Below are 27,050 nucleotides of genomic sequence, written 5' to 3' on the forward strand. Positions count from 1 at the left end.
TGCTTTAACAAAAACCACTGTTTATTGCCATTAGTGCCGCTGATTAGCAAGGCCAAAATGAGAAACAAAGATACATGACTGTAACAGGGTTAAGCTCTTTCACAAAGAATTTCATCAAATGAAAAAAAAGAAAAGTAGACTAGCAAAGCAAAGGGCAGGAGTTCAGAAAATACAAATAATTAACCAAAAAATACATCCAAAACAACCCATTTTAACAACAGCTTCAAGAACTTTGCAGCAAATGTCATAAATTCAATAAGCATCGATTTCCTTTAACCATTAGTAAGCCCTCTCAGATAGTCCTTTCTTCTTCTTATGTTAAACACTGCAGTGGTACTGTAGGAAGGAGAGAAGATTCCAGAAATTAAGAACAAATTGTACTGTACAGTTTGTCTCTGACCTGCTGGGAAAGCACCTGCAGAAACATGTGCTTCCTGCCTGTTAGCTCCCCCGCAAGCCCCCCGCCCCTGCATCCCAACCCCTCCGACACTTCAAAAACCTCTGCCAACGCTTTCCATTCTGTTTATCCAGCAACAGGAAGTTCACTCCGACTGCGTTTCAGAGGGTCGACAAGACCCTGAGTAGGGGTATGATGAGGGATACCGCACTAATCTCGGAAAGGAAAGAACAAATAAAGAACGGATACATTGATGGAAATGGGGCGGGTGAATGGGAGCAAGAATGCCGAGTTCAGGATGACCGGACCACAAAAGAAAAAACACAAACTGCCTGCAAAAAACATTCTGTCTGAGAAACTGGGCTTTATTTTCTCAACACCGAAGCAGCACATGAACGGGGCAAAAAAGCCTTTGTGGAGAAGTTACGCTAAATGCCATTTTCCAACAAATGAGCATGATATAAGCTGAGCCTGGCTTTGGCTTTGTTAAATCCCAATATGTTTACACTTGTAGAACACACAAAGCAGCCCACCCCCTTATCAGTTGTAACCCTGAAACGTTGCAATGGGAATAAGCCGCTAAACACTGACAATAAGAAGCAAAATCCATAAGACACTGTGCCGGATTAAATCAGAAAATGTTGCGTTTCCGTCCGTTTCTAGCAAATTGCTAGCACTTCTGACAATGAGGAATCCAAACATCACCTGGATCTTCCACGGCTTTGGTTTTTCCCCCTTTGAATACTATACAGGGTGAGGAGAAAATCACTATACACCAGCACACTTCAGTTAATGCAAAGTGCACAAACATATGAACATTAAGTAAACAAAGGTAACCTCAGATAGGTGAACACATTGCGTTGTTGTTCAACTGAAAGGTGTGAAACTTTTCTACAACAGTAAAAGTCCTCAACCATGTATGTCAACATAGGGGCTCTGTCTCTCTTACATACAATACAAGAGACATCCACAAAGGGAAGGTCAGGAGTTTTGGAGATTACTACCCAACTGCTATTACTGCCGTTTGTGTCCATCAGCGATCGAGTGGTTCGATAGCAGAACATCTGGAAATACCTCACACAATGGACCACTCAAAGGGAATGTCAACTATGCTGCTTCCGCAAAAACAAAGCGACTAATATTCATCGCCCAAGGTATTTTCCTTCCCTCAGTTTCACCTGAAAGGCAGCACCTTCTAGAACGAGAGAACTAACAACGGCAGATTATCAAAATAGCTAGCTCAATGACTATTGATAGATTTGATACAAAAATACATTACACTGCCTGCGAAGAAGTATGCACACATAATCTGTGGTTGGCTGAGCTGAACCTGCTGGCCAACCTGCTCTTGGGGGCAGCAGCTGCCTCCCAGGCATCACTGAGGGAAGGAAAGAACCATGAGCTTGTTCATCAGTCGCAGAAAGAGAGAAAACGAGAGCAGCAGAGAGAGGAGGGAACTCAGAAGAACATGTTTTGGAAAAGGTTGCGGCCCATCTCGATGTAGGCCTCCTTCTCCTGGGGGCTCATCTGCTCCACCAGCTCTGGCCGCTGGCTGACCGCGTGGTAGGAGAACGACCTCCCCCCCACCAGCACCATGGGCTCCTCCTCGCCCACCTCCTCGAACTCATCCTCCTCCTCCTCCTCCTCATCCTCCCTGTGCCCTCCGCTGCGGGCGGGCGGCCTGGGCGGGGTGTCCTCGTCCGATTCGCTGGTGTCGCTCTCCGAGTCGCTGGCATTGGCTGCCGAGAGGTGCGGTCCCGCCCCGGCCCCGCCCGAGGCCCCGCCCGCGGCCCCGCCCGCGCCCCTCTTCTCGTGGATGAGCAGGGCCCGCATCACCTCCTCGTTCTCGTTGGGCTGCGAGTCCCGCCCGCCCTCGCCCTGGCGATTCCCGCCTGCGTCCTCTCCGGCTGCGGAAATAAACGACGAGCTGCGGTCAGGTGCGCCGCTTCAAAACCACCACCACGTTTAGAAATAAAGGGTTCTATCCAAGGATTTTTTCGTTTTTCACCCAGTTTGGTGGCCAATTCTACAACTGTATTGCATGCTGAGGAAACTCCCCTCCACCCTTAAAGAGCAGCGGCCCAATTACTGATACTCCCTCGTACGCCGGCGGTACTCAGACCTGGCAGGAACAGGGCGCGAAGCCCAGTCGTGGGCGGGCAGTGCATCAAACCAAAGTTCGATGCCTTAGGATCATTTTTTATTCATTTATTTTCATTATTCATTTTAACTAAGAAAATAGAAAAAAAAGGACAAGACGAATTACTGAAAGGAAAGTATAGCTTTGCTATATAACTCTATGTGCCTGTCTCGCAAACTCATTATCGCTGTCTCTCTCTGAAACACACATGCACTCATTACATTACATGACATTACATTATTGGCATTTGGCAGACGCTCTTATCCAGAGCGACGTACAGTTGATTAGACTAAGCAGGAGACAATGCTCCCCTGGAGCAATGCAGGGTTAAGCAGCTGTGCAGATCTTATTGTGAATTTAACCGCTGACCTTGCGGGTCCCAGTCATGTACCTTAACCACTACGCTACAGTCCAATCAACTGTAAGTCACTTTGGATGAAACCGTCAGAAAATTATTATTATTAACCCTTTCAGTCCCAAGCCAAATATGAAGCGGCTAATACGAGAAAACTGAGAAAATGTAGTAAAGTTTTAATAGGGGCTCAAACACTAGTATAGCAGTCATTCCGACTGCTTGAAAAGGTATAAGGTCGAGATGGCGCTCTTGGGATTTCACGGCGGTTACACACTTGAGGACTGAAAGGGCTAAATGGTAAATGGTAAATGGTTGGCATTTATATAGCGCCTTTATCCAAAGCGCTGTACAATTGATGCTTCTCATTCACCCATTCATAATTAGCTAAGCGCGCGAGGGGATCGGTACCGTTGTTGAGGGCGTCGGTCTCGCTGTAAGCCCCCTGCACGGTGCTCTCGGTCAGCCACACGGGCCTCTCTCGAGGGGCTTTCCCCTCGGCCGCCTGCCTCCTCTGCTGGTCGGGCTCGTCCATGCTAATCACCACGTTCTGCGTGTACAGGTCTGCGTACGACGAGCCCCTCGTCGACCACGTCTCCTGGTGGGGGGCCCCGGGGCCCGCCCCGGCCGCACCGCCCGCTGCCTGCGCCGCCCGCTCCCGGCTGGAGGGAGGGAGAGAGGGAGGGATGGGGGGATGAGCGGAGGTAGGGAGGGAGGGAGGGAGAGAGGGAGGGAGGGAGAGAGGAATGAGCGGAGGTAGGGAGAGATGGAGGGAGGGATGGGGGGGATGAGGTGACGTAGAGATGGAGGGAGAGAGGGAGGGATGGAGGGATGATGGGAGGTAGAGATGGAGGGAGAGATGGAGAAATTAAGGGAGGGAAGGGGGGAGGGAGAGAGGGAGAGAGGGAGAAATGGAGGGAGGGAAGGAGGAAGGGAGAGACTCAATTAGCCCTCCTGTGACTGAAAAACAACAAAACTTTGGGATCAAGAATGTGGGCCTCCTGACTGCATTTCAAATGAGATGTTTAATTATTGCAGCCATAACCTACAGGAAGCACTACAACAACTATTACATCTAGATCTGAGTACAGACTACTTCCCTATCAAATGCAACCAAGGACTAATAAGTTCAAGAGCAGAGACTCATTTGATCCCAACCATTACTAAAGCATTCAAGGAATGTTAAACTTCCCTTAGCAAGCACAATGTTTTCAGTGAGAGTCAATTTGGCTTTTTACCATAACACCACACAGCATATCATAAGTATACCCTTCACACTCTAATAAAGGCACTTGCAAACCAAAACAGAAAACAGAAAAAGTTGGCCCGTTTTATAGATTTCAAGAAAGCGTTTGATGCAATTGGGCATGACGAATTTCTCTATACAATTGGCGGTGCGGGGCGGAAAACATACAAGATAATAAAATCCAAGTGCCCGAGAGATAAATTTGGAGTACAGATTGGGCAGGAAGGACACATTCCCTCTCCTTCTCAGTTCCACCAGGGGTGTAGCGTGAGTTTGAGCTACAGTTCAAGTCCAAACACTTCCTATACCGGCAAATACATAATTGTTTTGGATTCAAATACATAATTGTTTTGGATTTAAATACAAAATTGTTTTGGATTCAAATACATTATTGTTTTGGATTCAAATACATAATTGTTTTGGATTTAAATACAAAATTGTTTTGGATTCAAATACATTATTGTTTTGGATTCAAATACATAGCTGTTTTGGATTCAAATACTTTCCTGTGCATGATTGATTTTGCCTGGTGCAACTGAGCCAACGAAGAGGACCAGAAGGCTGGGTTTGCATTTTTTGAGTCATAGGTTCCACCACACCACACAAGCTCAGTAATACTCTTCAACTGGTTGTGCTGTTGCTTACAGAACAATGGCTTCAGCTGAACTAGGCTCTGATAGCAAACAAATATTATGGGGGTGATATTAGCTCAGGAGGTAAGAGCAGTCGGTTTGCAGGTTCAATTCCCTGCCCTGGGTTGTTTCGAAACGCAAGATGCCTAACCCCCAATTGCTCCCAGATAGGTGCCTTGCATGGTAGTCCATTTACTATAATGGCATTCAATAAAAAAAAAGGTCCAGGAAACTCTTGCTGCTCCAAATGCCAGAGGAAAGCGCATCCTACACCTACACTACACCTACATACAGTAGAGGAAAATGTATGCCATAAAGAAACAAAACCCTGTGGGTTCAGCTCAGACATATTCTTCACTTCAAATGGAACAAAAACCTCTCAATCTCTGTGTGCGCAAACCAAAGGAAAACAACTAACAATACAAGTAGGGCAGAACTAGACCGATAGCCACTACTAATTGACATCCCAAAAAAATGCATGCAAATTCTGGACCCATTTTTACAAATAATGACACCCCCCCCCCCCCCCTCCACTCCTATCAGTATAAAGAGAGAGAAGAATCCAGAAAAAAGTCCCCAGCTGGTCTTCAGGGCAACATTACTCACATCCATTAACTCCCAGCAGCTGCAGGGAAGCCAGACTAACAACACCGTACATTAGAGTCAACCAACTCATAAAACTACACAAGCAAAACTCATTACTTATTGGGGACACAAACAAAAAAACGAAGTAAAATGGAATGCTATCTTGGCCCTAAATGGCAAATATACCCCTCGGCAAAATACCTCTCCTTAGTGAAAAATTGTCAAGAAATGAAACCATTGACAAAGTATAGACTGAGAGCACACTCTGGCCGTTGAGAATGGGACGTTGCCCCGAAATGGAAAGATGAAAACGGATGGAAAACGCGAAAAGTACAGAGAAGTAAGAGTTCTGTACTTCCCCCAAAATAAATACAAATTTCCATGAGTTTGAGAGTCTCAAAAGAAGGCAGGCTGCTTATCCTCCTGGGAGAAAGGACGGAGTGGGTGAGACAAGAAGCACAGGATGTGAATACTTTGAGCAACCTGCAGCACAGCATGTCAAGAAATGAAAATTATTATAATTATTATATACACACACACACACACACACATGCATTTCATTGTTTCCCCCCCGTTCCATTCAAAAACAGCTAATTTTCTTTCAAGCAGACCAGGCAGGTCCACAATCAAGGTTAAATGGATAAATTATTCACAAGGACCAAAAGTGAATACAGCAATTTGGAATTTCTTTTCATAACTTAAATAATTGTGACCGGACATTTACACCCAAGCCCTGGTTAATCTGATTGCACATTATGAAGTCCTAGCTAGAAACTTCTGCACCAAAGAGATGCCTGTTGAACATGGATGAGGCCAGCCAACAACCAACCTTTCAGTGACCAGGGCTAAAATCAATGGACGTTTCTAATTTTAAAACCCAGCCTTTTGCCTGCAAAGTGCTACTGACATGGAAACATGACATGGAAACGATGCGACAGCGGTGTCACTCATCATGGTTATTTTTGACGTGTTGTCAAGGCAAAAATTGCCATGTCAATACAGCTTTATTGCTCGTGTGAACATGCAAAACTCAGCCATTAGCAATGCGGGATTTGTGTGCGGATTAGCATATTGCATCAAGGCATACGTCACTGATGCAACATTTCTGAAGCATGCTTAAACTTTCTGCAGTATTCATGAGATCTTAATGTCAGCTTCCGGAGCATTCGGTCATATTCAGAAGTTTGTTATCTGCCCCTTATGTGAGGTCTTCTTAGCTTTCCATGCATCTTCATCTCAATACTTAAAATTTAGCACGTTGATAATATTTGTGCAGTCTTCCCCTGCTTACAATCTATTTTTGATTTGTCAGCAGGTCAAGAAGTAATCATGATGAGATGTACACACTGAGAAGCGCTGTGGTACGTGACACACAGATACGTTGTGCGTGAGTGACACACAGATACGGTGTGTGTGAGTGACACACAGAGACACGGTGTGTGTGTGTGACACACTGAGACAAGGTGTGTGTGTGTGTGAGTGACAGAGACACGGTGTGTGTGTGTGAGTGACAGAGACACGGTGTGTGAGTGACACACAGAGACACGGTGAGTGTGAGTGACACACTGAGACAAGGTGTGTGTGTGTGTGTGTGAGTGACACACAGAGACACGGTGAGTGTGAGTGACACACTGAGACAAGGTGTGTGTGTGTGTGTGAGTGACACACAGAGACACGGTGTGTGTGAGTGACACACTGAGACAAGGTGTGTGTGTGTGTGTGTGTGAGTGACACACAGAGACACGGTGTGTGAGTGAGTGACACACAGACACGGTGTGTGAGTGACACACTGAGACAAGGTGTGTGTGTGTGTGTGAGTGACACACAGAGACACGGTGTGTGTGAGTGACACACTGAGACAAGGTGTGTGTGTGTGAGTGACACACAGAGACACGGTGTGTGTGAGTGACACACTGAGACAAGGTGTGTGTGTGTGTGTGTGTGTGAGTGACACACAGAGACACGGTGTGTGAGTGAGTGACACACAGAGACACGGTGTGTGTGAGTGAGTGACACACAGAGACAAGGTGTGTGTGAGTGACACACAGAGACACGGTGTGTGTGAGTGAGTGACACACAGAGACAAGGTGTGTGTGAGTGACACACAGAGACACGGTGTGGTGTGTGTGAGTGACACACAGAGACACGGTGTGGTGTGTGTGAGTGACACACAGAGACACGGTGTGGTGTGTGTGAGTGACACAGAGACACGGTGTGGTGTGTGTGAGTGACACAGAGACACGGTGTGTGTGTGTGTGAGTGACACACAGAGGCACGGTGTGTGTGTGTGTGTGTGTGTGTGTGAGTGACACACAGAGACACAGTGTGTGTGAGTGAGTGACACACAGAGGCACGGTGTGTGTGTGTGTGTGTGGGGGTGTGTGTGAGTGACACAGAGACACGGTGTGTGTGAGTGACACACAGAGGCGCTGAGCACACCTCTGCTTGAGGGCGGGGATCTCGGCGGGTTCGGGCTCCAGCAGGTCGGGGGACAGGTTGATGTCCTCGGTCTCACGCAGCAGCACGTAGATGGGCTCGATCTGCTCGTTGAAGCGCGCCACCAGCGTCCGTGCGTCCTTCTTCGGCAGGGCCGACTCATCCTCCTCTACCTCTGTCTGACAGAACGTGCAGCGAAACGTCCCTGAGAGAGAGAGAGGAGGAGAGAGAGGCAGAGGAGGAGAGAAGGAGGGAGGGAGGGAGAGAGCGAGGGGCGAGAGAGAGGGAGAGGGAGAGAGGAGGACAGAAGGAGGGAGGGAGAGAGAGAGGAGGAGAAAGGTGGTCAGAAAGTCATTAATAATGAATCAATGAAGCTGATTAATATTGGGTGACAGAAAGGTTGTTGCAGTGGCTGGGATGTTGTGCACCACGCATTCTCACTCAGATCAATGACCCTGGAGTGCATCTCCCTCCTAAGGGAGCTCAGGGAAGCAATGTATGAGTGCATGCGTGTGTGTGCGTGTGTGCGTGTGTGTGTGCATAAGAATGTGAGTGCAAGCAAATGCATGTACACATTTTGTGCATTCCTTAGGAGATTAGGAGAAATCTGAAACTTCACTGGAACCCAAATAGAGTTATAGCGGCCAGAAAATCATCAGCAAAAACTGCCCTGAAGCCGGGACCCTGGGGCCACCCTCTGTCCACAGCATCAGGGACACAGGACCGGGCCCCACACTCATCTGCAGGCTCGCGGGAGGACGGACTGAGGAGGAAGGAGTGTGGAAAAGGACAGGCCCTGCAGGGCTGTCACACAGGCCTACCAAAGGCCAGCCATAAATAATGAATGGCATGAATAATAATCATGATAATAATCACTGCAGCCATTATGACTTCTTCTTCATCACCATCACCATAATCAACAATAATAATAATACACAGAATTTTAAAAAGTTTCAAGAGGTTTATTCATTCATTCATTCATTATCCTAACCCGCTTATCCTGAACAGGGTCGCATGGGGCTGGAGCCTATCCCAGCATACATTGGGCGAAAGGCAGGAATACACCCTGGACAGGTCGCCAGTCGATCGCAGGGCACAAACACCATTCACTCACACACTCATACCTACGGGCAATTTAGACTGTCCAATCAGCCTAACCTGCATGTCTTTGGACTGTGGGAGGAAACCGGAGTACGCAGAGGAAACCCACGCAGACACAGGGAGAACATGCAAACTCCACACAGAGAGGCCCCGGCCGACCGGGATTCAAACCCAGGACCTCCTTACTGTGAGGCAGCCGTGCTACCCACTGCACCATCCGTGCCGACCTTCAAGAGGTTTAGCTACCCTAAAAATGAAAGCCGAAAGATGCATATTTCTAAAAATGTCATATTCAAAATTCCATGGCTATGAAGACCAAATACTTGAATGACAGCACTCAAACCTTTTTTACCCCCTCAGGAGCAGCAAACAAATTCCTGCTGCAAACGACTCCCCAAATTACACCTGCTGCACCGGACACATTATCCCACAATATTGTGAGAATTGCACAGGTGTACTTTAATTTTGCGGCACTTTCACAAATTCTAAAAGTAATTTATCACACTGCGGTGGAAATAACATGTACAGACTAGTGACATTTTTAGTCGAGAACGGTTTGCCACAGGCGGTCGGTCGTTCAACACAAGACTCTTCAGAAAACTGTGTGCACTTGCGAAGTGACAACCCCCCAAAGCAGATGTATGAGCAGTCCGATGACAAGATGGAAACCGGCCACAAAAAGGAAGATTCAATCCCACTATAAACACAGAAGCCATGATATGGGAGTCTTTTCTTCTTTGTACTTTCATAAAGTCTCACCCGAGCCCACATGAGGTATAACTTCAGCAGTACCTGGATGTAGATGGACAGACGGCAGACGAACAGAAACATGGACACACATCCTACACTGTGACAAACGATACCTTAGGGTGCCTCAACAAGAACAAAGCCAACCGAAGCACAAATGTGACGGGTTTGTGTGTGATCGCCCCTGGTTCAGGAGGCCTTCTGACCTCAACAGTGCCCATCCTCAAACTAGACTGCCATTAACATTACAGATGCTTAGGTTTAAAATCATATAGTTAGATGCAAAAGTATTGGGACGGTTGTTTCAAATAGTTTTTTTATTGAATCATTGAATGGCATTGTTGCAATGTAGTTCAATGTCTGCTAAGAAAAACACTTTGAAGAAAATGCAGACATTGTGTATTTTCCTCCTACTCATTGTTTGTTTCGAATATACACATTGGTACAGAGGAAAACAACAAATTGTGTGTGTGAGACATGGTTATTATGAGATAAAAACCTGCCGCATAATGTCACATAAATTAGGACACAAAATTTAGGAGTACATACAGATCCCAGAAGACACAAACAATATTATGACGTACACGATAAAACGCGTAAATGTGCCAGATATAGCGCGATCCTTCGAGACAAAGCACCGATCATAACCAGCAGATGAAGCGGGGAAGCTTTTCCGCAGGCGTAACTGCATATTAATTAAAAAAGAGAAACGTCCTTATGACTCACGTTAATAACATTGCTCAGAAAGACGAGCTGTCATATGCTTGATATAAAAAGCACTTTCTCCGTAATTGCAGAGGCTGTCTTTCTGTTATCGGAAGGTAATCGCAGGTTATAAGCAGCGACAGAGGTTTTCTTTATTCAATCAGAACCGAGGGTTGTTAGCAGACGGCGTTGGCCCGGAACCTTCCGACAGCAATCCAGAAATCGGTTTTCATAGCCTCCGAAACACGGGTGTCAGTCTATACTTTAGCCCTGAAACTCCAAGTCGGCCGTCATTGAGTGCTGGTGGGCGAATATCAGCTGTAGTTTCGGCGGCGTGTCCCGTACCGTTGCCGCTAGTTGGATCTTTTCGACCGACTTAATCAGTGGCGGAGGCGAGAGAGTTCTCACATTCGCTGTTCAGCTTACCGAATCGGTGCACGAGAAAACGGCACATTAAAGAGAGCTTCATGTTTTCCTTATTCAAAATGGAATAAAGGAAGCAAATTTATCTCGTATATCTCTATTGGATTAAAGGTACAATAAGTAAGATTTTTGTGTTAAAATATTATTAAAAGACCATTGTAAATCCCTTCCCATCATTGAAAAAGGCTCACTGACATGTTGACTCACCCTCTGCCTGTGGTTATAGTCCTTAAATTTGTGTTTCAAAATACACAGTTGATGGTCCGACACTCTGTACCAAAACATTGTGTCAACGTCAGTGCGTTTACAGAGAAGGGGGAGGGACAAACAGCGTTGTGGTTTGAGGGTGTTTGTTGCTGCTATTCCTCTCTTGACCGTTAGAAGTCCGAAATGACCTATTGTACCTTTAAGGTCTGGGCTCTGCTGGGACAGACAGAAACCTATTTGCACAACTTCTCACTCAACCCGTCTCAAAATCCTCTTGAAAAATAGCAAGTAACGGCTGGCCAACCCTTCTCATCACCCACACCGCTAGCTTGGCCTGGCCAAGAACATTCTAGTCTGCGAAACCCTGTACCCTGGCCCAAACACACCCACACACACAAAACAAAGCCACTGCCAGCCTCCCAACCAACTCTGCCAGTGACATGAACAATTTGCCAAGTCAGTGGAACACTGTAGAGACACAGACTAAGAGAGACACACAGAGACTGAGAGACCGAGACTGATAGACACAGACTCTCAAACACACACATACAGACTGAGACACTGAGACTGTGACAGAAACTGAGAGACCCTGAGACATGGACAGAGACTGAGTTTACATAACTCGCATCGTTTAATTATCTTCCAGAACTACCACACTCCTCCTCCTGCCCTCGTCTTGCATGCTCTTTATCATCGACTCCCACCCAGCCATCCCACCATTGGTTCGTACATGCCATTAAATTTGTTTAAACATTTAGCCAAGTATTTAATAACAGCAGCCTGTCTGTTAGGCCATGGGCTGCCCTATGTTAAAGCTTCACCCTGAAGGTCTGTGGGACAATGCTACGGTAAATATACTATAGTAAAGCACTAAAGTAAGTTATTTGGTAAAGCATTATGATAAAACTCACCAGTGAAGTCCTATATTACTGTCTTACAATAAAGCTCTTTGGTAAAGTATGAGGTGTTATGAACTCCACCATATCATCGTATATTTATTACTTGGTGTCGTGGGAACATAAATTCATAATACACAACATTATTCTCTAAGGTCACTCTCATAACCCCAGGAACATTCCATTATCCGAGAACTTCAGTTTGCAACTCGCCCAATGAAATGAGCTGTAACAGTGGACTGAAACAGGAGTGCAAAGAGGCTGTCATACGTCCAGCAAAGGCAAACACAAGACCTCAAATTTAATTTAATTACATTCAATTCATTTAAAATTTAAATCCCACAGAGTGTCACACCGGATCAGACCCTTAGATCCCTAAAGCGGTGCAGAGCTCCTTCTGTAGGTGCAGCCGTAGTTTTCAGGTAGTTGGCCAAGCCCCACTGCTCTCCTACCTTTAATCGCCGTATTTAACCAAAATGACCCTGAATAAATGTAAAAAAAAAAAATCTATTACTTGACATGTGGAGAAAACTCAATCCTATCAATAGACAGTATACGTGGAATTTAGAAGACTTACCCTTCCAAGCCAAAATCGCTTTTTTGCTTATGATTTAGCACCTTCTGTCAGTGAAGAAAAGATGATGACTGTCGTTACGTCAAATCATAAACCCATTTATGACGTTAAAGCTAACCTAACCCCATCTCCAGTAAGGTTAATAGCAAACCGAATTGAGACTGCTGGAAATTCAACAGCTGTCCATTACGTGATGAGAGTATGAACACCATTATCTGGGGCCACATTGGGGCAGGAGGTAGGGCTGCTGGGTGTGTTGAACTGTCCCTGAGCAAGGCAACTCACCCCCAAATGACAAGCTGGTTGGTGCCCTGCAAGGCAGCGAATCGCCGTTGGTGTGTGAATGAGTGAATAAGAAGCATCGATTGTACAGCGCTTTGGATGAAGGCACTAGATAAATGCAGACCATTTATCATTATCAGCAAATCTATTAAAGAACGACGGAAATCAGTAGTTGATTCAAGGGAGGTTGTGAAGCAGAGGGGAATATACTCAGTTAAAATGAGCAGCGCTTCAATAAGTTTTGGTAAAAAAGTGACCAAAGGAAAAAGAGCTTGGTTAGGTCATCTGACAAAATAGATTTTAAGCATCAATGAACAACAGGATACTAACGAGGAAGAAAACAATAGAGTTAAAAACCTACAATCTAAATAGAGAAGATTCCAGAACATAAAGCTTTTATTAGGTCAAGAAAGCAGTGGTTAGAGAATGTGGAATCCTGAAAAAAAAGGGGTGAACTTAACCTTTAAATTGATGGAAAATTAAAGTAAAACGGCCCCAGATTTGGTTGTAAACCTTTGTAAAATTGTACTCGCATATCCCCAACTTGAAAGACCCTGGTTACGTAGTGCTGTGAACAAGTTCTGACCTGAAACCAATAGAGATGCAGTGGCAGGACCTGAAATGAGCAGTTTATGCTCAACAACCTACCAATCTGTCTGGATTAAAGCAGTTCTGCAGAGAAGTGTGGGCTAAAATTCATACACAGCAATGTGAAAGACGGATTAAATTATAGGTGTTATGTTTTGTTGCAATTATTGCTGCTAAAGGTGGTGAAACCTATTATTCATTTTAAAGGGGCAATCACTTTTTCACAGGGGTGATGAGGGAGTTTGATATTAAATAAATTAAATAAGCGTTTATAAAAGGTGCTTGTGTTCACTCAACTTTTGGTGTTTGTCTAAGATTACATTTTATCTGAATGGATCTGTAACCACTCAGTGTGGCAATGCAATATTAGTGGAAATCAGAAAGTATTTAGCAAATAGTTCATGGCACTGTATTCAAACAAGTTAGTATCGGTAAAACAGGGTCTACACAAAGTAATACACAAAAATATTAGTTTAGAGGAAGGCAGAACAGGAATGAATTAAAATGCAACAAATCCCCTGGTAATGGAAACCTGTCTTTTTTTAGATCAAATTCCAGAATTTTGTCTTTTAAATGACGATACAAATATTTATCTTCTTAGCCAAAACATTTTCATAACACGCTCATAAGGGAAATCACAAATCCGAAAGCAACATCAACAATAATTTTACAACGGGGCTCCAAATATATCAATCCAATTAATTGGAGAAAATGTTGCTCCCGCCAACTGAATTACCGTATCACAAATCAGGCTACGTATAAATGGGAATACGGGATGTTTAAGGGGGAGATTAACGGTTGAAGAGAAGACGCATCTACGCCCTGCCTGCTTCCCCGCCCGCTTCCCGCCCATGCCCAGCCGCTCCGCTAACCACCCGCCCGCCCGCCCGGCCCCGAAACGCACGGGCGAGGAGCGGCTTCCTGCGGTGATGTCATGATGCAGCAGGGCATTCTGGACCGGAGCCAGGCACGGAGCAGGGAAAGATGAATACATAAATAAATTACCCTCCGCTCAGTCAATAAAACTTCATTTTGTCAGCGCTCGTCAACGAAAAGCCAAACAAGAAACAGGCCTGCAGCTGGGGCGAGGGAAAGAACGAGGCGTTACATGAGGCGGGGCGTGTTGGGCTACGGTCCGTCTAAACCTGCACAAATATGTGTGTGTGTGTGTGTGTTTTTCTTACAACTGTCTGAGCCAATCAAAAATATACACTGAAACTGAGCTGTATACAGTGTTTTACCTACCCAACCCTGCTTCTAAGGCCCTTGTTCGAGACCTGGCAGCCTCCATTTTACATAATACTTACAAAAGAGCACTTTGATTAAGCAGCGAGCTGAACCAGACGCACACACGCACGCACACGCACACACACACACGGGCAGACACACACAGCCTGCCAAACACTGCAGCTTTTTGGCAGACACTCTGAATGAAATAATTTATCAGACTCCTTGAATCTAACTACTGTATGTGGTTCTGGCAGGACATTGGCAGGGAGTTTATGTTGTTGTGGGCTGTGCCATTTCTCCCTTAGCCTCAGGTTCATTATCGATGATAAGCTTCTGCCTGATCTCTGCCCTGTCCACTGCATACTCCACAGCTGGGGAAAAGGCTGCCAGCTTGGACAGAAATGGATACCCGTGGCTCTTTGCCAGTGCTCCTGCCCACATGACAGTGATGACAAAAGAGCAGGTTGGAAAGGGCCCTTATTATTAGACAGTCATTGCCAAAGCGAGCTTCGTCATTTAGTCAGGTAGCAGGCAGTAGCTAGCAAGGTAGCGACTGACAGTTCATCAGTGTGCCTCAGCACTGCTTCGTCGAGGCTAGCTACCCACGGTCCAGCAAAGCTAAGCGCGGCAGCTAAAATTAGATAGAAGCTGCAAGCTGGCTAGCAACCAGAGAACTCTGCAAGGACAATTTGTGGAAATGGTCCCATAAAACTGGCCATCTGCCCAACATTCAGGAACATTCTGCAATTTACTCCTGTAACTGAAATAGAAGACAATAATTACTATGCAGAGCAAGGTATCCGTGCACCGTGGCATATCGTTGGGGTTCAAAAGCATCTTATCAAATCCGAATCCAAATCTGCTAATCGAATCTGAATCCAAATCTGTTTATCGAATCCAAATCCAAATCTGTTTATCGAATCCAAATTCTTTCAAATCCCTTATTGAATCTTTTGGACGCGTTGTTAATGGACAGAGCAAGGAAAACGTGCACCATTACAAATCTGGGCAACCAGTACATCAGGACAACCAGATTAGGAGGTCGGTGCCCAGAAGACAACCGCATGCATGTATCATTTGTCCACCCCTGTAATATAATTTGAAATCCTATGAGACACGGTCTTTCTTGCAAGCATGCTGTGTGGGGTTCTGGGGCTGATAAAAACAGAACTCTTTAGTAGGTTCTATAGCAACATTAGGGACATTTAACATTTTTTGACATGAACTCTAATGTTATAGTTTCCTTACCTCTGGTGTGCCTTCATGAATGAGGTAGAATTCTTTTCTGCTTTCCGTGTTCCCACGCAGAACTCTATAATATGCATTCTAATAGCGTCTAACAAAGTAAACATTTAATATTTCTGCTTATTTCCAATTCCCGAAAAGGGAACCGCTTCCTGCGGAAAGTTTACATTATTTTTCTACATGAGCGGAGACACGCACTAGGGAAAATATTATGAAGATCTACAACAATTGGGTGCCAGAGGGGTAGGTTCTTATTAAGGGTTACATGAGGTGAATGGAGGAGTTAAAATGAAGCCTAAAATCAGCACAAAAGGTATACATAAAATGATCCTACCTCATCCATTAGAGTGCATTAGTGTTCTCCAGTGGGTTGGTAGCATTTTCTCCTGGATTAGTTAAGTATCATTTGTTTGTGCTGTTTCTAATTAAGTTCAGTTGTCACTATAGTGTGACTCTGCTGTTTATTTGTTTGTTAGCTAGTTAGTACATGTGGTGTTTATTTAGATTACAGTGAAACTGGGTTGTATGTTTGTTTCTCTCAGGTGAGCTAGGCTATTAAGTTAGGCTATTGTTTTCACTGGCTGGCAGGCCACAGCTTTTGTTGTAGGAGGAGCCAATAGTTTGCACCCTGCTTAGGGTATAATTACTGGCACAGCTGAACTCACTTCAGTGTGCAATAGTGTTGTCCAGTGCGTTGGTAGCATTTTCTGTGATTCAGCGTCAGCTAGTTATTTAAGCAGTTGTGTAGTGCACCAGTGGCAGCTGGGTGCGGCAGCCTCGTCTACTTGCCTCGGCATACGAAGTCGCAGGTGTACAAAGTCGAGGGTGTCTATCTACGGGTGTCCTTCCAGGCTGTCTGAGAGCCTGAGGTTTGATTTTGTTTTTGCTGCCCGCCCTCATTTCACTGAGTAGTATTCCTCCTGTCCTCCCTAGTTCCCTCCATGTGTTTCCTTCCCATTCCTGTCCTCTCTCCTCTCCCCAGGTCCCAGTCAGGTAGGAGGTTTGCTTCCCGCCAACATGGCCAGAATATCTCAAACCTCATCTTCCCTCCCAGATCCGCTGGTGTTGATCTCTGTGCAGCTGGTGGCCTCTGGAACTGCCAGTCTGCCGTCCAGAAAGCAGACTTCATATCAGCCTATGCCTCCCACCTCAACCTTGACTTTTTTGCCTTAACTGAAACGTGGCTCTCACCAGAGAACACGGCCACCCCGGCTGCCCTCTCTTCTGCCATCTCTTTTTCCCCACACACCCAGAACCTCTGGCAGAGGAGGTGGCACAGGTCTCCTAATCTCATCCTCATGGAGATCTAGTGTCTTCTCCTCATCCTTCTCCTTCTCCTCTTTTGAATTTCATGCGGTTTCTGTTACTTTCCCATGCAATCTCTTTATTATTGTTGTTTATCACCGCCCGGGTCCTCTGGGGAGCTTCTTGGATGAGATGGACACCCTCCTTAGCTCCTCACCAGTCAATGACACTCCCCTGATCCTTCTGGGTGACTTCAATCTCAACTCAAAGTCCACCCAGTCTACCTTTCTCTCCCTCCTTTCTTCTTTTGACCTTACCCTCACACTTTCCCCTCCCACCAGCAGGCAACCTTCTTGACCTCATCTTCACAAGGAGCTGCACAACAACCAACCTCTCTCTAACACCACTCCATATATCTGACCACTCCTTCATCTCTTTTTCTCTTCCACTCTCTCTAACACCAATCCATCTCTCCCACCATCCACTGTCACCTGTCGGCGGAACCTACGCCACCTGTCTTCCTCCACCCTCTCATCTACAATCCTCTCCTCCCTACCATCCATGGAGTCTTTCGCTCGACTGTCTCCCGATGATGCTGCATGATGCTGCTACAACTCTCATGTCCTCCCTCTCATCTTCCTTTGACTCTCTATGTCCCCTCACCACCAAATTAGCTCGGGCCTCCCCCCCCCCCCCCCCTCCTAGTCCTTGGCTTTCTGATGCTCTACGAGCTGTCCGAACCAAACTGCGGGCAGCAGAGAGAAAATGGAAAAGGTCCTGTCACCCCAGTGATATAGCTTCCTTCCATGCCCTCTTATCATCTTTCCATTCCTCTGTCTCTCAAGCTAAATCTTCCTTATTTCACTCGAAAATTTACGCAGCCGCCTGTAATCCCCGCAAACTGTTTTCAACCTTCTCCTCTCTTCTGGCCCCCTCTCCCCCCCCCACCTCCCTCATCACTCACACCTGATGACTTTGTCTCCTCCTTTGAAAAGAAGCTTGACCCCATTCGCAATTCCTTCTCCCAACCCTCTCCCCCTGCTGACCCTCCTACCTTCCCCATCTCCCCAGCCTCCTTTTCTCCCCTCTCTGACTCCGACACATTGAAACTCCTTACATCCCACCGCCCGACCACCTGTCCTCTTGACCCCATCCCCTCTCCCCTTCTAAAATCTATATCTAATGACATTCTCCCTTTTCTCTCCTCTCTAATCAACACCTCCCTCTCTTCTGGCACCATGACCAGAGTCACTCAAAAAACCTACTCTTGACCCCTCTGCTCTGAACAGTTACCGACCCGTCTCTCTTCTTCCCTTTCTCGCCAAGAAAGGGCAGTCTGCTCCCAACTGTCCACTTATCTTCTTCACAACAATCTCCATGACCCCAACCAGTCTGGCTTCAAGAGTGGCCACTCCACTGAGACCGCCCTGCTCGCGGTCACTGAGGCACTCCACTCTGCTAAAGCCAAATCCCTCTTCCTCGATCTGTCGGCCGCCTTCGATACAGTCAATCATGAGATTCTGCTTTCATCGCTGTCTGGGATGGGTGTCACAGGATCTGCACTTGGTTTTCCTCCTACCTCTCTGGTCGCTCCTACCAGGTGACTTGGAGGGGCTCAGTATCTGACCCTCACCCCCTACAAACTGGAGTCCCGCAGGGCTCAGTTCTTGGTCCTCTCCTATTCTCGCTATACACCATGTCTCTTGGCTCTGTTATCTCTTCCCATGGTTTTTCTTATCACAATTACGCCGATGACACCCAACTCTTTATTTTCTTCCCCTCCGATACCCAGGTCACCATACAGATCTCTGCCTGCTTGGGTGATATCTCTGCGTGGATGACTTCCCACCACCTGAAGCTTAACCTTGCCGAAACTGTGCTTCTCTCCATCCCTGCTAAGTCCTCTCCGTCAATCGACCTCTCACTGACTGTTGAGGACTTTGTAGTTTCCTCCTCCCATACGGCAAATAATCTTGGGGTGACTCTTGATAACTGCCTCACCCTGGCTCCACAAGTATCCTTCACTGCAAGAACTTGCAGGTTCTTCCTCTACAATATACGCCGTATCCGTCATCTCCTAACAGAGAAAGCCACCCAGCTCCTAGTCCAGGCGCTCGTCATTTCCCGCCTGGATTACTGCAACTACCTCCTAGCCGGTCTCCCAGCGTGTGCCATCAAGCACCTCCAGCTGGTCCAGAATGCTGCAGCCCGCCTGATCACCAGTCAGCCGAGGTCGGCTCATGTCACCCCGCTTCTCATTGGCCTCCACTGGCTTCCTATTGCTGCACACATCCGATTCAAGGCCCTAGTGTTGGCATTTCAGGCTGCTAAGGGGACTTAGTCCTCTCTCCTGATTTCCCCCGCCCGCCTTTCTGATATCCCTATCCCTCTTGTCTAACCCCCCAAAAAAAAGAAAAAAAAAGAAATTGCACTTATGATGACTATATGTTTAGAACAGCACAATGTACATGTAATCCACAAAGACACTATCGAGCAAAGACTCGATAAGAGATTTGTTTGACTCGGATCTTATCAATTCCGGATAATTTCCCTTCTCAGAACCGGCTCCCAAATAGAACCGGCTATTGAATCCCAACCCGAGTGCTGTGTGGTTCACTCCGTTGGAACAAGGTTGTGCCATTACCAGATTCTTTACATTCACCAGATACAGGCTGAACAATCCTGCAGATGCTCCCACAAAACTCGCTCGGAGCCTAACCCTAAACACTTAAGTGGCCTTCAGACAACAAGAATCAAAGATTGAGTTCAGAAGAACTATTGAAACTAGGCATCATTCATCAAGGAAATCGCTGGTTTTAGAATAGTTGCTGTGGCATAAGGCTAATTCTTGGTTTATCCCAAAATGTCAAAATACTTGGGCTGACTCGGACAGCCACGTACATAAAATGGCCATGGGCACTATGCTGCTAGTGCTAATACTATAGTATTCGTATAGTACAGAATAGCAAACTATAGTAGCTACATCATCTGGCAGCCCCAGGCTCCACACAACACTCTTCATCACCAAATAGATTTTTTTATTTTTGGGTTGTACAGCTCAACTGAAAAACACACAGAATCAGCTGTTCTTCCATGTTTGCATCCGCCTACTTCATACAAAGCTGTGATGCGATTGGGCGCACTATGAAAGGTCAGATTCAAACGAGGTCAAGGTCAAAATGATTTGACTTTGAGGGTCGCAACAGGGCCTTGTTATCAAGTTGAGCGCTACATCAGTCTCATCATAACGTCAATGTGGCGTCAACGATAACTCCACAGGAATCTGACACCACTTCAAACATTTTGACACTGATCACGCGCAAGCAGCTTTAGGCTATATTCACACTGCAGCCAAATCCAATTTGTTTGTTAAATCTGATCTTAAGGACCAACAGTCCACAATGTTACTTGCCAGTGATCAAATACGATAAGTGTGTGTTCAGGCAGTGTATTAATTTGTTTGCATATCTACTTTGCTGTGCTTTTCTATAACATGGAAATATCAAGTCATCAGACAATGAGGGAGGTTGATATGTGCATTACATTTAATTTTGATTGTTCTGGCACTCCCCACGTGCGAGTCGTGCAGCGAGTGACATAAAAACCCCACTTGGAATCCGATCTAAACACTCAGACTGAGTCACATCTGCAGAAACGCAATTTGAATCACATTTCAGGCCATATACGTCCACTGCCCTGCAAAAGCGCAGTAACAGTAGAGTGTAACGCATTAGTTTTCTTGAGTACTTATGGCATTTGGACAGATGATCGGCCTTTATTTCAAGGCATTTACATACATATGATTGACCATTTAAAGGTACAATAGGTGACTTTGTGGTTAAAACATTGTTACAAGACCATTGTAATTCCCTTCCTATCATTGAAAAAAAGGCTCACTGACTGTTGACTCACAGAAGGGGTGGGATAAGCAGTGTTTGAGTGGTTTGAGTGTGTTCGTTGCTGAAATTCCCCTCTTCACTGTTAGAAGTCTGAAATTACCTATTGTACCTTAAACAGAAATGTTTTTTGTCAGCTGTGCCAAAGTAAGACTTAAGACTTACTTTTACGATTAACTTAAAAGTAAACCAAAGCAATAAAGTGTAATTGGTGGCATAGCCCGTAAACGCAATAACTGCATCAAGTATACGACCCACTGACATCACCCAACGTTGGGTATCTTCTTTGGCAATGCCAGGCCTGCACTGCAGCCAGTTTCAGTTTTCAGGTCCCCCTTCAGGAAGTGAAATGCATGTGCATGCATTAGGTTTAACTCAAGTGACTGATTTGCCAGTCCAAAACCTTCCACTTGATGAATGCTTTGGTTGCGTAGTGTTCAAGGGGTCACTGTCTTGCAGCAGGTTGAAGCTTCGGCAGAGGATGTTGGAGGAACACACTTCCAAATTCATCCTACTGCTCCCATCCTCCAGTACATCATCAATAAAGATGAGTGAGCCTGTTCCAGTGGCAGCCATACATGCCCATGCCATGACACTACCTCTGCCATATTTCACCGATGAGGGGAGGTGTTTTGGATCATGGGCTATTACTTGATTTCTCCACACTTTTGGCTTTCCAGCACTTTGGTAAATGTTTCTTTTGGTCTCATCTGCCTAGGTTCTTTTCCAGAACCATTCTGGCTCCTCCGTATTTTTTGGCAATGAAGACCCTAGAATAGAAGTCTTCTGAATACGATGGCATGCAGTATTTTCACCCCTCGATTCTGCTGGTGATATCACTGATCTTTGTATTAGGGTTTTTCTTCACAGTTCTTAGGATTCATCAAAAAGGCACTGTTTTTCCAAGGCCAAGCTGTATGGAGTTTATTTTGTGAGACCACTTGTGGCTTCCCAAACTGCTGTACTTGACATTGTCCCAAATGCCTTAAGCATATAATAAAAATAACTAATTCCGCTCTACCTTTTCCATACAGGAGGGCACTGTATGAGGTTTTAAACTTTATGTGGTTTATGTACTTTTTGTGGTTCTTTGCAGGTCAGACTTAATAAATCGCATTGCAAAAGGATACGCAACACAATCAAATATGGCCTGCCAGTCCGAATTTCTGAACGTATTATGTCCATTGATCCCGATGTTTCCAATGTTACGCACATCCAAGAAATGGTGCACGCTTGTTGTTGGGAGACATCGTGGGTATAACCAAGCGCAGCAGCGTGTTACGACTGAACCACTGCAGGTGTAGCGGCGACTGCACCATCAGTTTGGGAGACGTGCTCTCTCGGTCTCTTGCTCCACTCAGCCACTCCAAGGTAACTAAATAATTCTACGGGAAATGACGGGAGAAGAGACTGAACTGCAGAATTGATTTATTATACCAGACGCAGCACTGAGAAGCACATACAGACCTCCCAGAACATAGCAATTCAAAGAAACCAGGGACAGAAACTGAACAGAAGAGAGAGTAAGTAAGAGTGAACCAGGTAAGCCGCTATATGACTGAGCATCCGATTATATTACTATTAAAAACAGAGACAATAATAGAGTAACTGCAAGTGATTATAGGGTCATATATGTGCAGATTCTTCAATGAGTAGTAATTGTCTATTACATTACAATAATGACGCTCTTATCCAGAGTGACGTACAGTTGATTAGACAAAGCAGGAGACAATCTCCCCTGGAGCAATGCAGGGTAAAGAGCCTTGCTCAAGGGCCCAAAGGCTGTGCGGATCTTATTGTGGCTACACTGGGGATCGAACCACCGACCTTGTGGGTCCCAGTCATGTACCTCAACCACTACGCTACAGGCCGCCCTCTATGAAACCAGTACAGGAATGTTTCAAGTTATAGTACTGTAGGAGTGTATTCCACATTTAAAAAGACCAACTGAAAACTTGGGATTCGAACCAGGCACTTGCTCAACCACAAAAATTCTCAACCACTGTACCACAAACAGCCTAACATCAGTGCGGGGAAGGGTAGAGCAAAGATCAGAACGTTCATGGTCAAACAAAGAAAGATGAATATCTGCACAGAATGACACCTGTGAACTTGGTCCTCATGGAGGAAGAGAGTAGGAGGAAGAGGAGTAGGAGGAGGACAATGTGAAATGGCTAAAGCTTGCAAATCTACCATCCATTAAATTACTCAATATATCACAATACATCACAAATCTGGGGAGGGTACAGATTAGATGGAGCTTGTGTGGCTCCCTCCATGGGCGTGGATATGGATTATGGAGAACAGGTTTTTGGCATTTGGCAGACGCTCTTATCCAGAGCGACATACAGTTGATTAGACTAAGCAGGAGACAATCCTCCCCTGGAGCAATGCAGGGTTAAGGGCCTTGCTCAAGGGCCCAACGGCTGTGCGGATCATATTGTGGCTAGACCGGGATTAGAACCACCGACCTTGCATGTCCCAGTCATTTACCTTAACCACTACGCTACTGTAGTAACTTTCCTTAACATACCACTTTTAGTGTTTCGTCAAATAAGTTAGTTACACTGCCAGGAGAGACTAGGACAGGTGGTGGGGTTGATGGCCACCCTCTCACTGGCCTTTCACGGCTGCTACAGAGCAACCGTTCTTTAACCCCTTATGGGCGGTTACGACCTGCGTGTTACATCTCCCTTAACAGAAGGATGCGATCTGCACGTTACACCTCCCTTAACAGACGGATGTGACCTGCACGTTACATCTCCCTACGGATGCCACACCAGCGTTGTATTTGATCACGACCGTTTTCAAGGCACATGACCGCTGAAATGCACTGTGAATACTAGGCCATTCAATGCGTTTTCTATAGGGCACCTTAGGCCAATGGGTTGATGAAGGCTCATCTCCCTTTAGTCTCGAGCACTGTTTACTCTCCACTGGCTGGAGTTCCAGTGCACTGCATTTGACCTGAGGTACTAGCGCATAATTTCCCCCAACCCCGTCGTAGAGAGCCACAGAATGAGCTGGTTTTTGTTAACCGGAATTACACACTTAACTCACCTTACCCGATTACTTGCGTCTGTACAGTTTCCAGATTTCAAAGCCGAAACAACAGCTGGCAGACCCTTCTCCTCTCCAAGGCCAGGGACAGGGAGCCGTGGTGTAGTGATACTTAATCTTTCCCAGAAAGGGCCAGTGTGGGTGCAGGCTTTTGAGCCAACCAAACAGTTACACACACATCTTTCGGGGAAAGATTAGAGATGAGTATATCACTGTTGTAATGAGTGAATATGTATCAATGTAGAGGATGGGGAAGAGGTGGGGGGGGGTTGTGTGCACTGGGGCAGGTGTGGGAGCAGAGGGGGCAAGTGAGCACTGAGCAGAGAATACAATGCTGAGGTAACAGGACTGGACAAACATTTACTGCACTCTACTGTCACCCAGTGGCCCAAACGGATATCATATCAATCAGACTGAAAGAGCTCCGAGCATGTGTTCATAAACCACTTTAGAGTGGTAGTGTTGATCTGGGTTTCCTGCCTACATCCTAACCTACTGGATTATGATTATCTATCATTTGGTTAATGATATTGCAAGAAAATGACAACAGCGAAATCTTGGTTATTGTAATAAGTTGCAATACTGCTGCAGATCACTGCCTCAGATTTTTGGCACACCCATTAGGAGCTCCCCCCCCTCCATTTCCTCACCGGTCAAAGGGTCAAAGAGCTGGTTGGCTTCCAGGTCGGTGAAGGTGTTGAAGCAGCAGGGGCAGCGGAAGGAGGCGCGGTTGGTGGAGTCGCGTTCGTCCGTCTCGATGCGCCGGCGCATGTGGTCCAGCTTGTACTTGACCACATTCACCAGCAGCCGGTAGTTGATGAAGTAGTAGTTGTGACGCGTGGTCTTGCCGTCCGCCGCCGTCTCCACGCGCATGCGGCACTTGACGAACTTGTCGGCCTTCAGGGTGTTGAGCACGGAGCGCAGCTGCTTGCGGTCGAACTTGAGCAGCTCCAGCATGTCCTCCTCGCGCACGCACGGGTTGCGGATGAGGATGTCCAGGGCGAGCGCGTGCTCCACCCCGTAGAAGCCGCGCACCACCTGCTTGGCCAAGCGCTTCAGCGACGCCGGCACTTCTGTCAAAAGCTCCGGCTCCATGAGACGGGCGACGGCACGGCGGAAGACTCGGCAGGCGGGCGTGAGAGGAGGAGCTCGCTTTTTCTTTTTTTACAACGGTTGCTCTTAGAAACGGAGCCCTGTGTTGGGAAGACACGGTACAAAGTGTTTTTACATTTCTGTGCTATGCTTCATACGACAAAATAAAAAGTAACAGCAACACACTTCATCTAGAGGTATAAAAAAATAATAATAATAAAAAATAAAAAAAATAAACCCTAACAGTCAGGGTTTTTCCAATTCATTTTCAATTTATGAAACGGAAAAATGTCAACAGTGGCCCGATATGCCATATTTTCATAATTAATAAGGAAATGCTTATTGTTCACACCCTAAATATCTCTGGGCTTAAAGAAGCAGTTTAGCACCCAAAAATTAAATTAAGGTATGTTTCTACTTTCCCAGATAGTTTAAAATAAATTAGTTTCATTTTCTAAATATTTGCTGTAGTTCACCCTGGTGAAGCGGATCATATGGGTACTTCGGCCTGTGGCTTCTATAGCACCAAATATGTACATTTGAGATATTCAACAGTAACGTCTCTTTTCGAATACAACCATGCAGAAAATAAACTGTGTGGATTTTCGTGCTTTAACCACAGTATTACATTTGGACATTACTAGTGAATCTTTATTTCATTTTATTTTTTTACATTAACTTTTGGTCCTTTGGTCTTTTAGAAGGCAAAGGATGAAGGATCAGAATGATCCGCTTTACCAGCGATAACTACAGCATACACTATGTCACACATTTCAGTGAAACTATATGGACAGATACTACACTGGGCAAGTGGAAAAATAGCCTACCTTAATTACATTTTTGGATGACCGGTCATGTTAATTACTTGACATCTTCTTGGTGCCTGGTTTATAACATAACCAAGTTATCTGCCTCTGTTCTAAACATTTAGGTGCTGAAACTGATTAAACTGGCTGTTTTAACTAATTCAATTTTATTTGTCAAGCAGTTTACAGATACACTGTCACAAATACACCAGAAAAACAGTTCTGAACAGGTCTGAAAGCCCCAGTGGAAAGAAAAACACTCCCGTGGAAAGAAATCTCGACAGACAACTTAACCGGCTATAGAGGGGCCAAATTAAGCTAATGTTAATATAATGTTGCCATCTAGATTGCCTCCATATTTATATCAATATGGACGTTATTACACCACATTTTCACATTTCAATTACAATTTTAAAAATCATGAAGTGCAGACCAAACCCATTGGCTATGCTAAGGTTACTTTTTCCACACACCTGTAACCAAAAACAGAGCTAAACAGTTGCCTGCTTAAACGTGCAGTACGGTAGCCAACCTTTACTTTCCTCAACTAACCCCTACTAAGCGACAACTAAATTACCGCATGGGCAAACTTAACTACTGAACGTTAGCTAGCTAGCCTACTAACGTTACGATACACTACCCTAGGGATTATATTTGCTAAACGGGTGGCTAAAAAATACTAACCAACTATATGTCTAGAGCGAGTTAGACAACGTAGCCAATCGATGAAAGCATGAGCTTGTCCAGAGGTGATCGCAGTTTATTGAGTAACGGTAGTTAACGCTAACGTTAGCTACCCAACTAGACATTTATGATAACGTTAACGTTAGTCTATGCTGCTAGCCAACTGTCTAATCTGGGAGATTGGCTAAATTGCCAAGCACTTTCACTTGAATTCCGATCCTCCTTCACGCAATATGTATTTATCTCAGATTTGTAATCGTTACTAAATTATACTTGCCTGTAATTCTTCCCTATAAAACTCAAAATAAGTGTTTATGTTTACAACCACTATGCTACCACATGAACACCAGACACCGGAAGTTGTCGTGGCAAAGACAGAAACGTAATCTTACGCCTATGTCAACCATCTGAACCGATACAGTTCGTCCGCTTTTAATTAATTTTGAAGTTGACCAATGGAAAACTTTTAAAAGACACTGAA

The 27,050-nt window shown here is 45.5% G+C and overlaps 1 protein-coding gene across 3 annotated transcripts; it reads right to left on the reverse strand.

Annotated features, from left to right (window-relative positions):
• On the reverse strand, positions 1–26,992 carry gtf2e1 (general transcription factor IIE, polypeptide 1, alpha). 3 transcript variants are annotated; one of them, XM_061236920.1, is made up of 5 exons: positions 26,847–26,992; positions 24,638–25,180; positions 7,792–7,993; positions 3,301–3,551; positions 1–2,304 (listed from the first exon to the last, which is right to left on the reverse strand). In XM_061236920.1, exons 2-5 carry the CDS (start codon positions 25,080–25,082, stop codon positions 1,856–1,858), a joined length of 1,347 nt encoding a protein of 448 aa, XP_061092904.1. In that variant the 5' UTR covers positions 25,083–25,180; positions 26,847–26,992; the 3' UTR covers positions 1–1,855. The 3 variants fall into 3 exon arrangements, with proteins under 3 accessions (XP_061092904.1, XP_061092905.1, XP_061092903.1); XM_061236921.1 differs by having other exon boundaries at positions 26,570–26,972; XM_061236919.1 differs by having other exon boundaries at positions 25,907–26,971.
• Positions 26,993–27,050: the final 58 nt, after the last annotated feature.

This window comes from Conger conger, chromosome 3 (assembly GCF_963514075.1).
Source record: "Conger conger chromosome 3, fConCon1.1, whole genome shotgun sequence".
Lineage (NCBI taxonomy): Eukaryota > Metazoa > Chordata > Actinopteri > Anguilliformes > Congridae > Conger > Conger conger.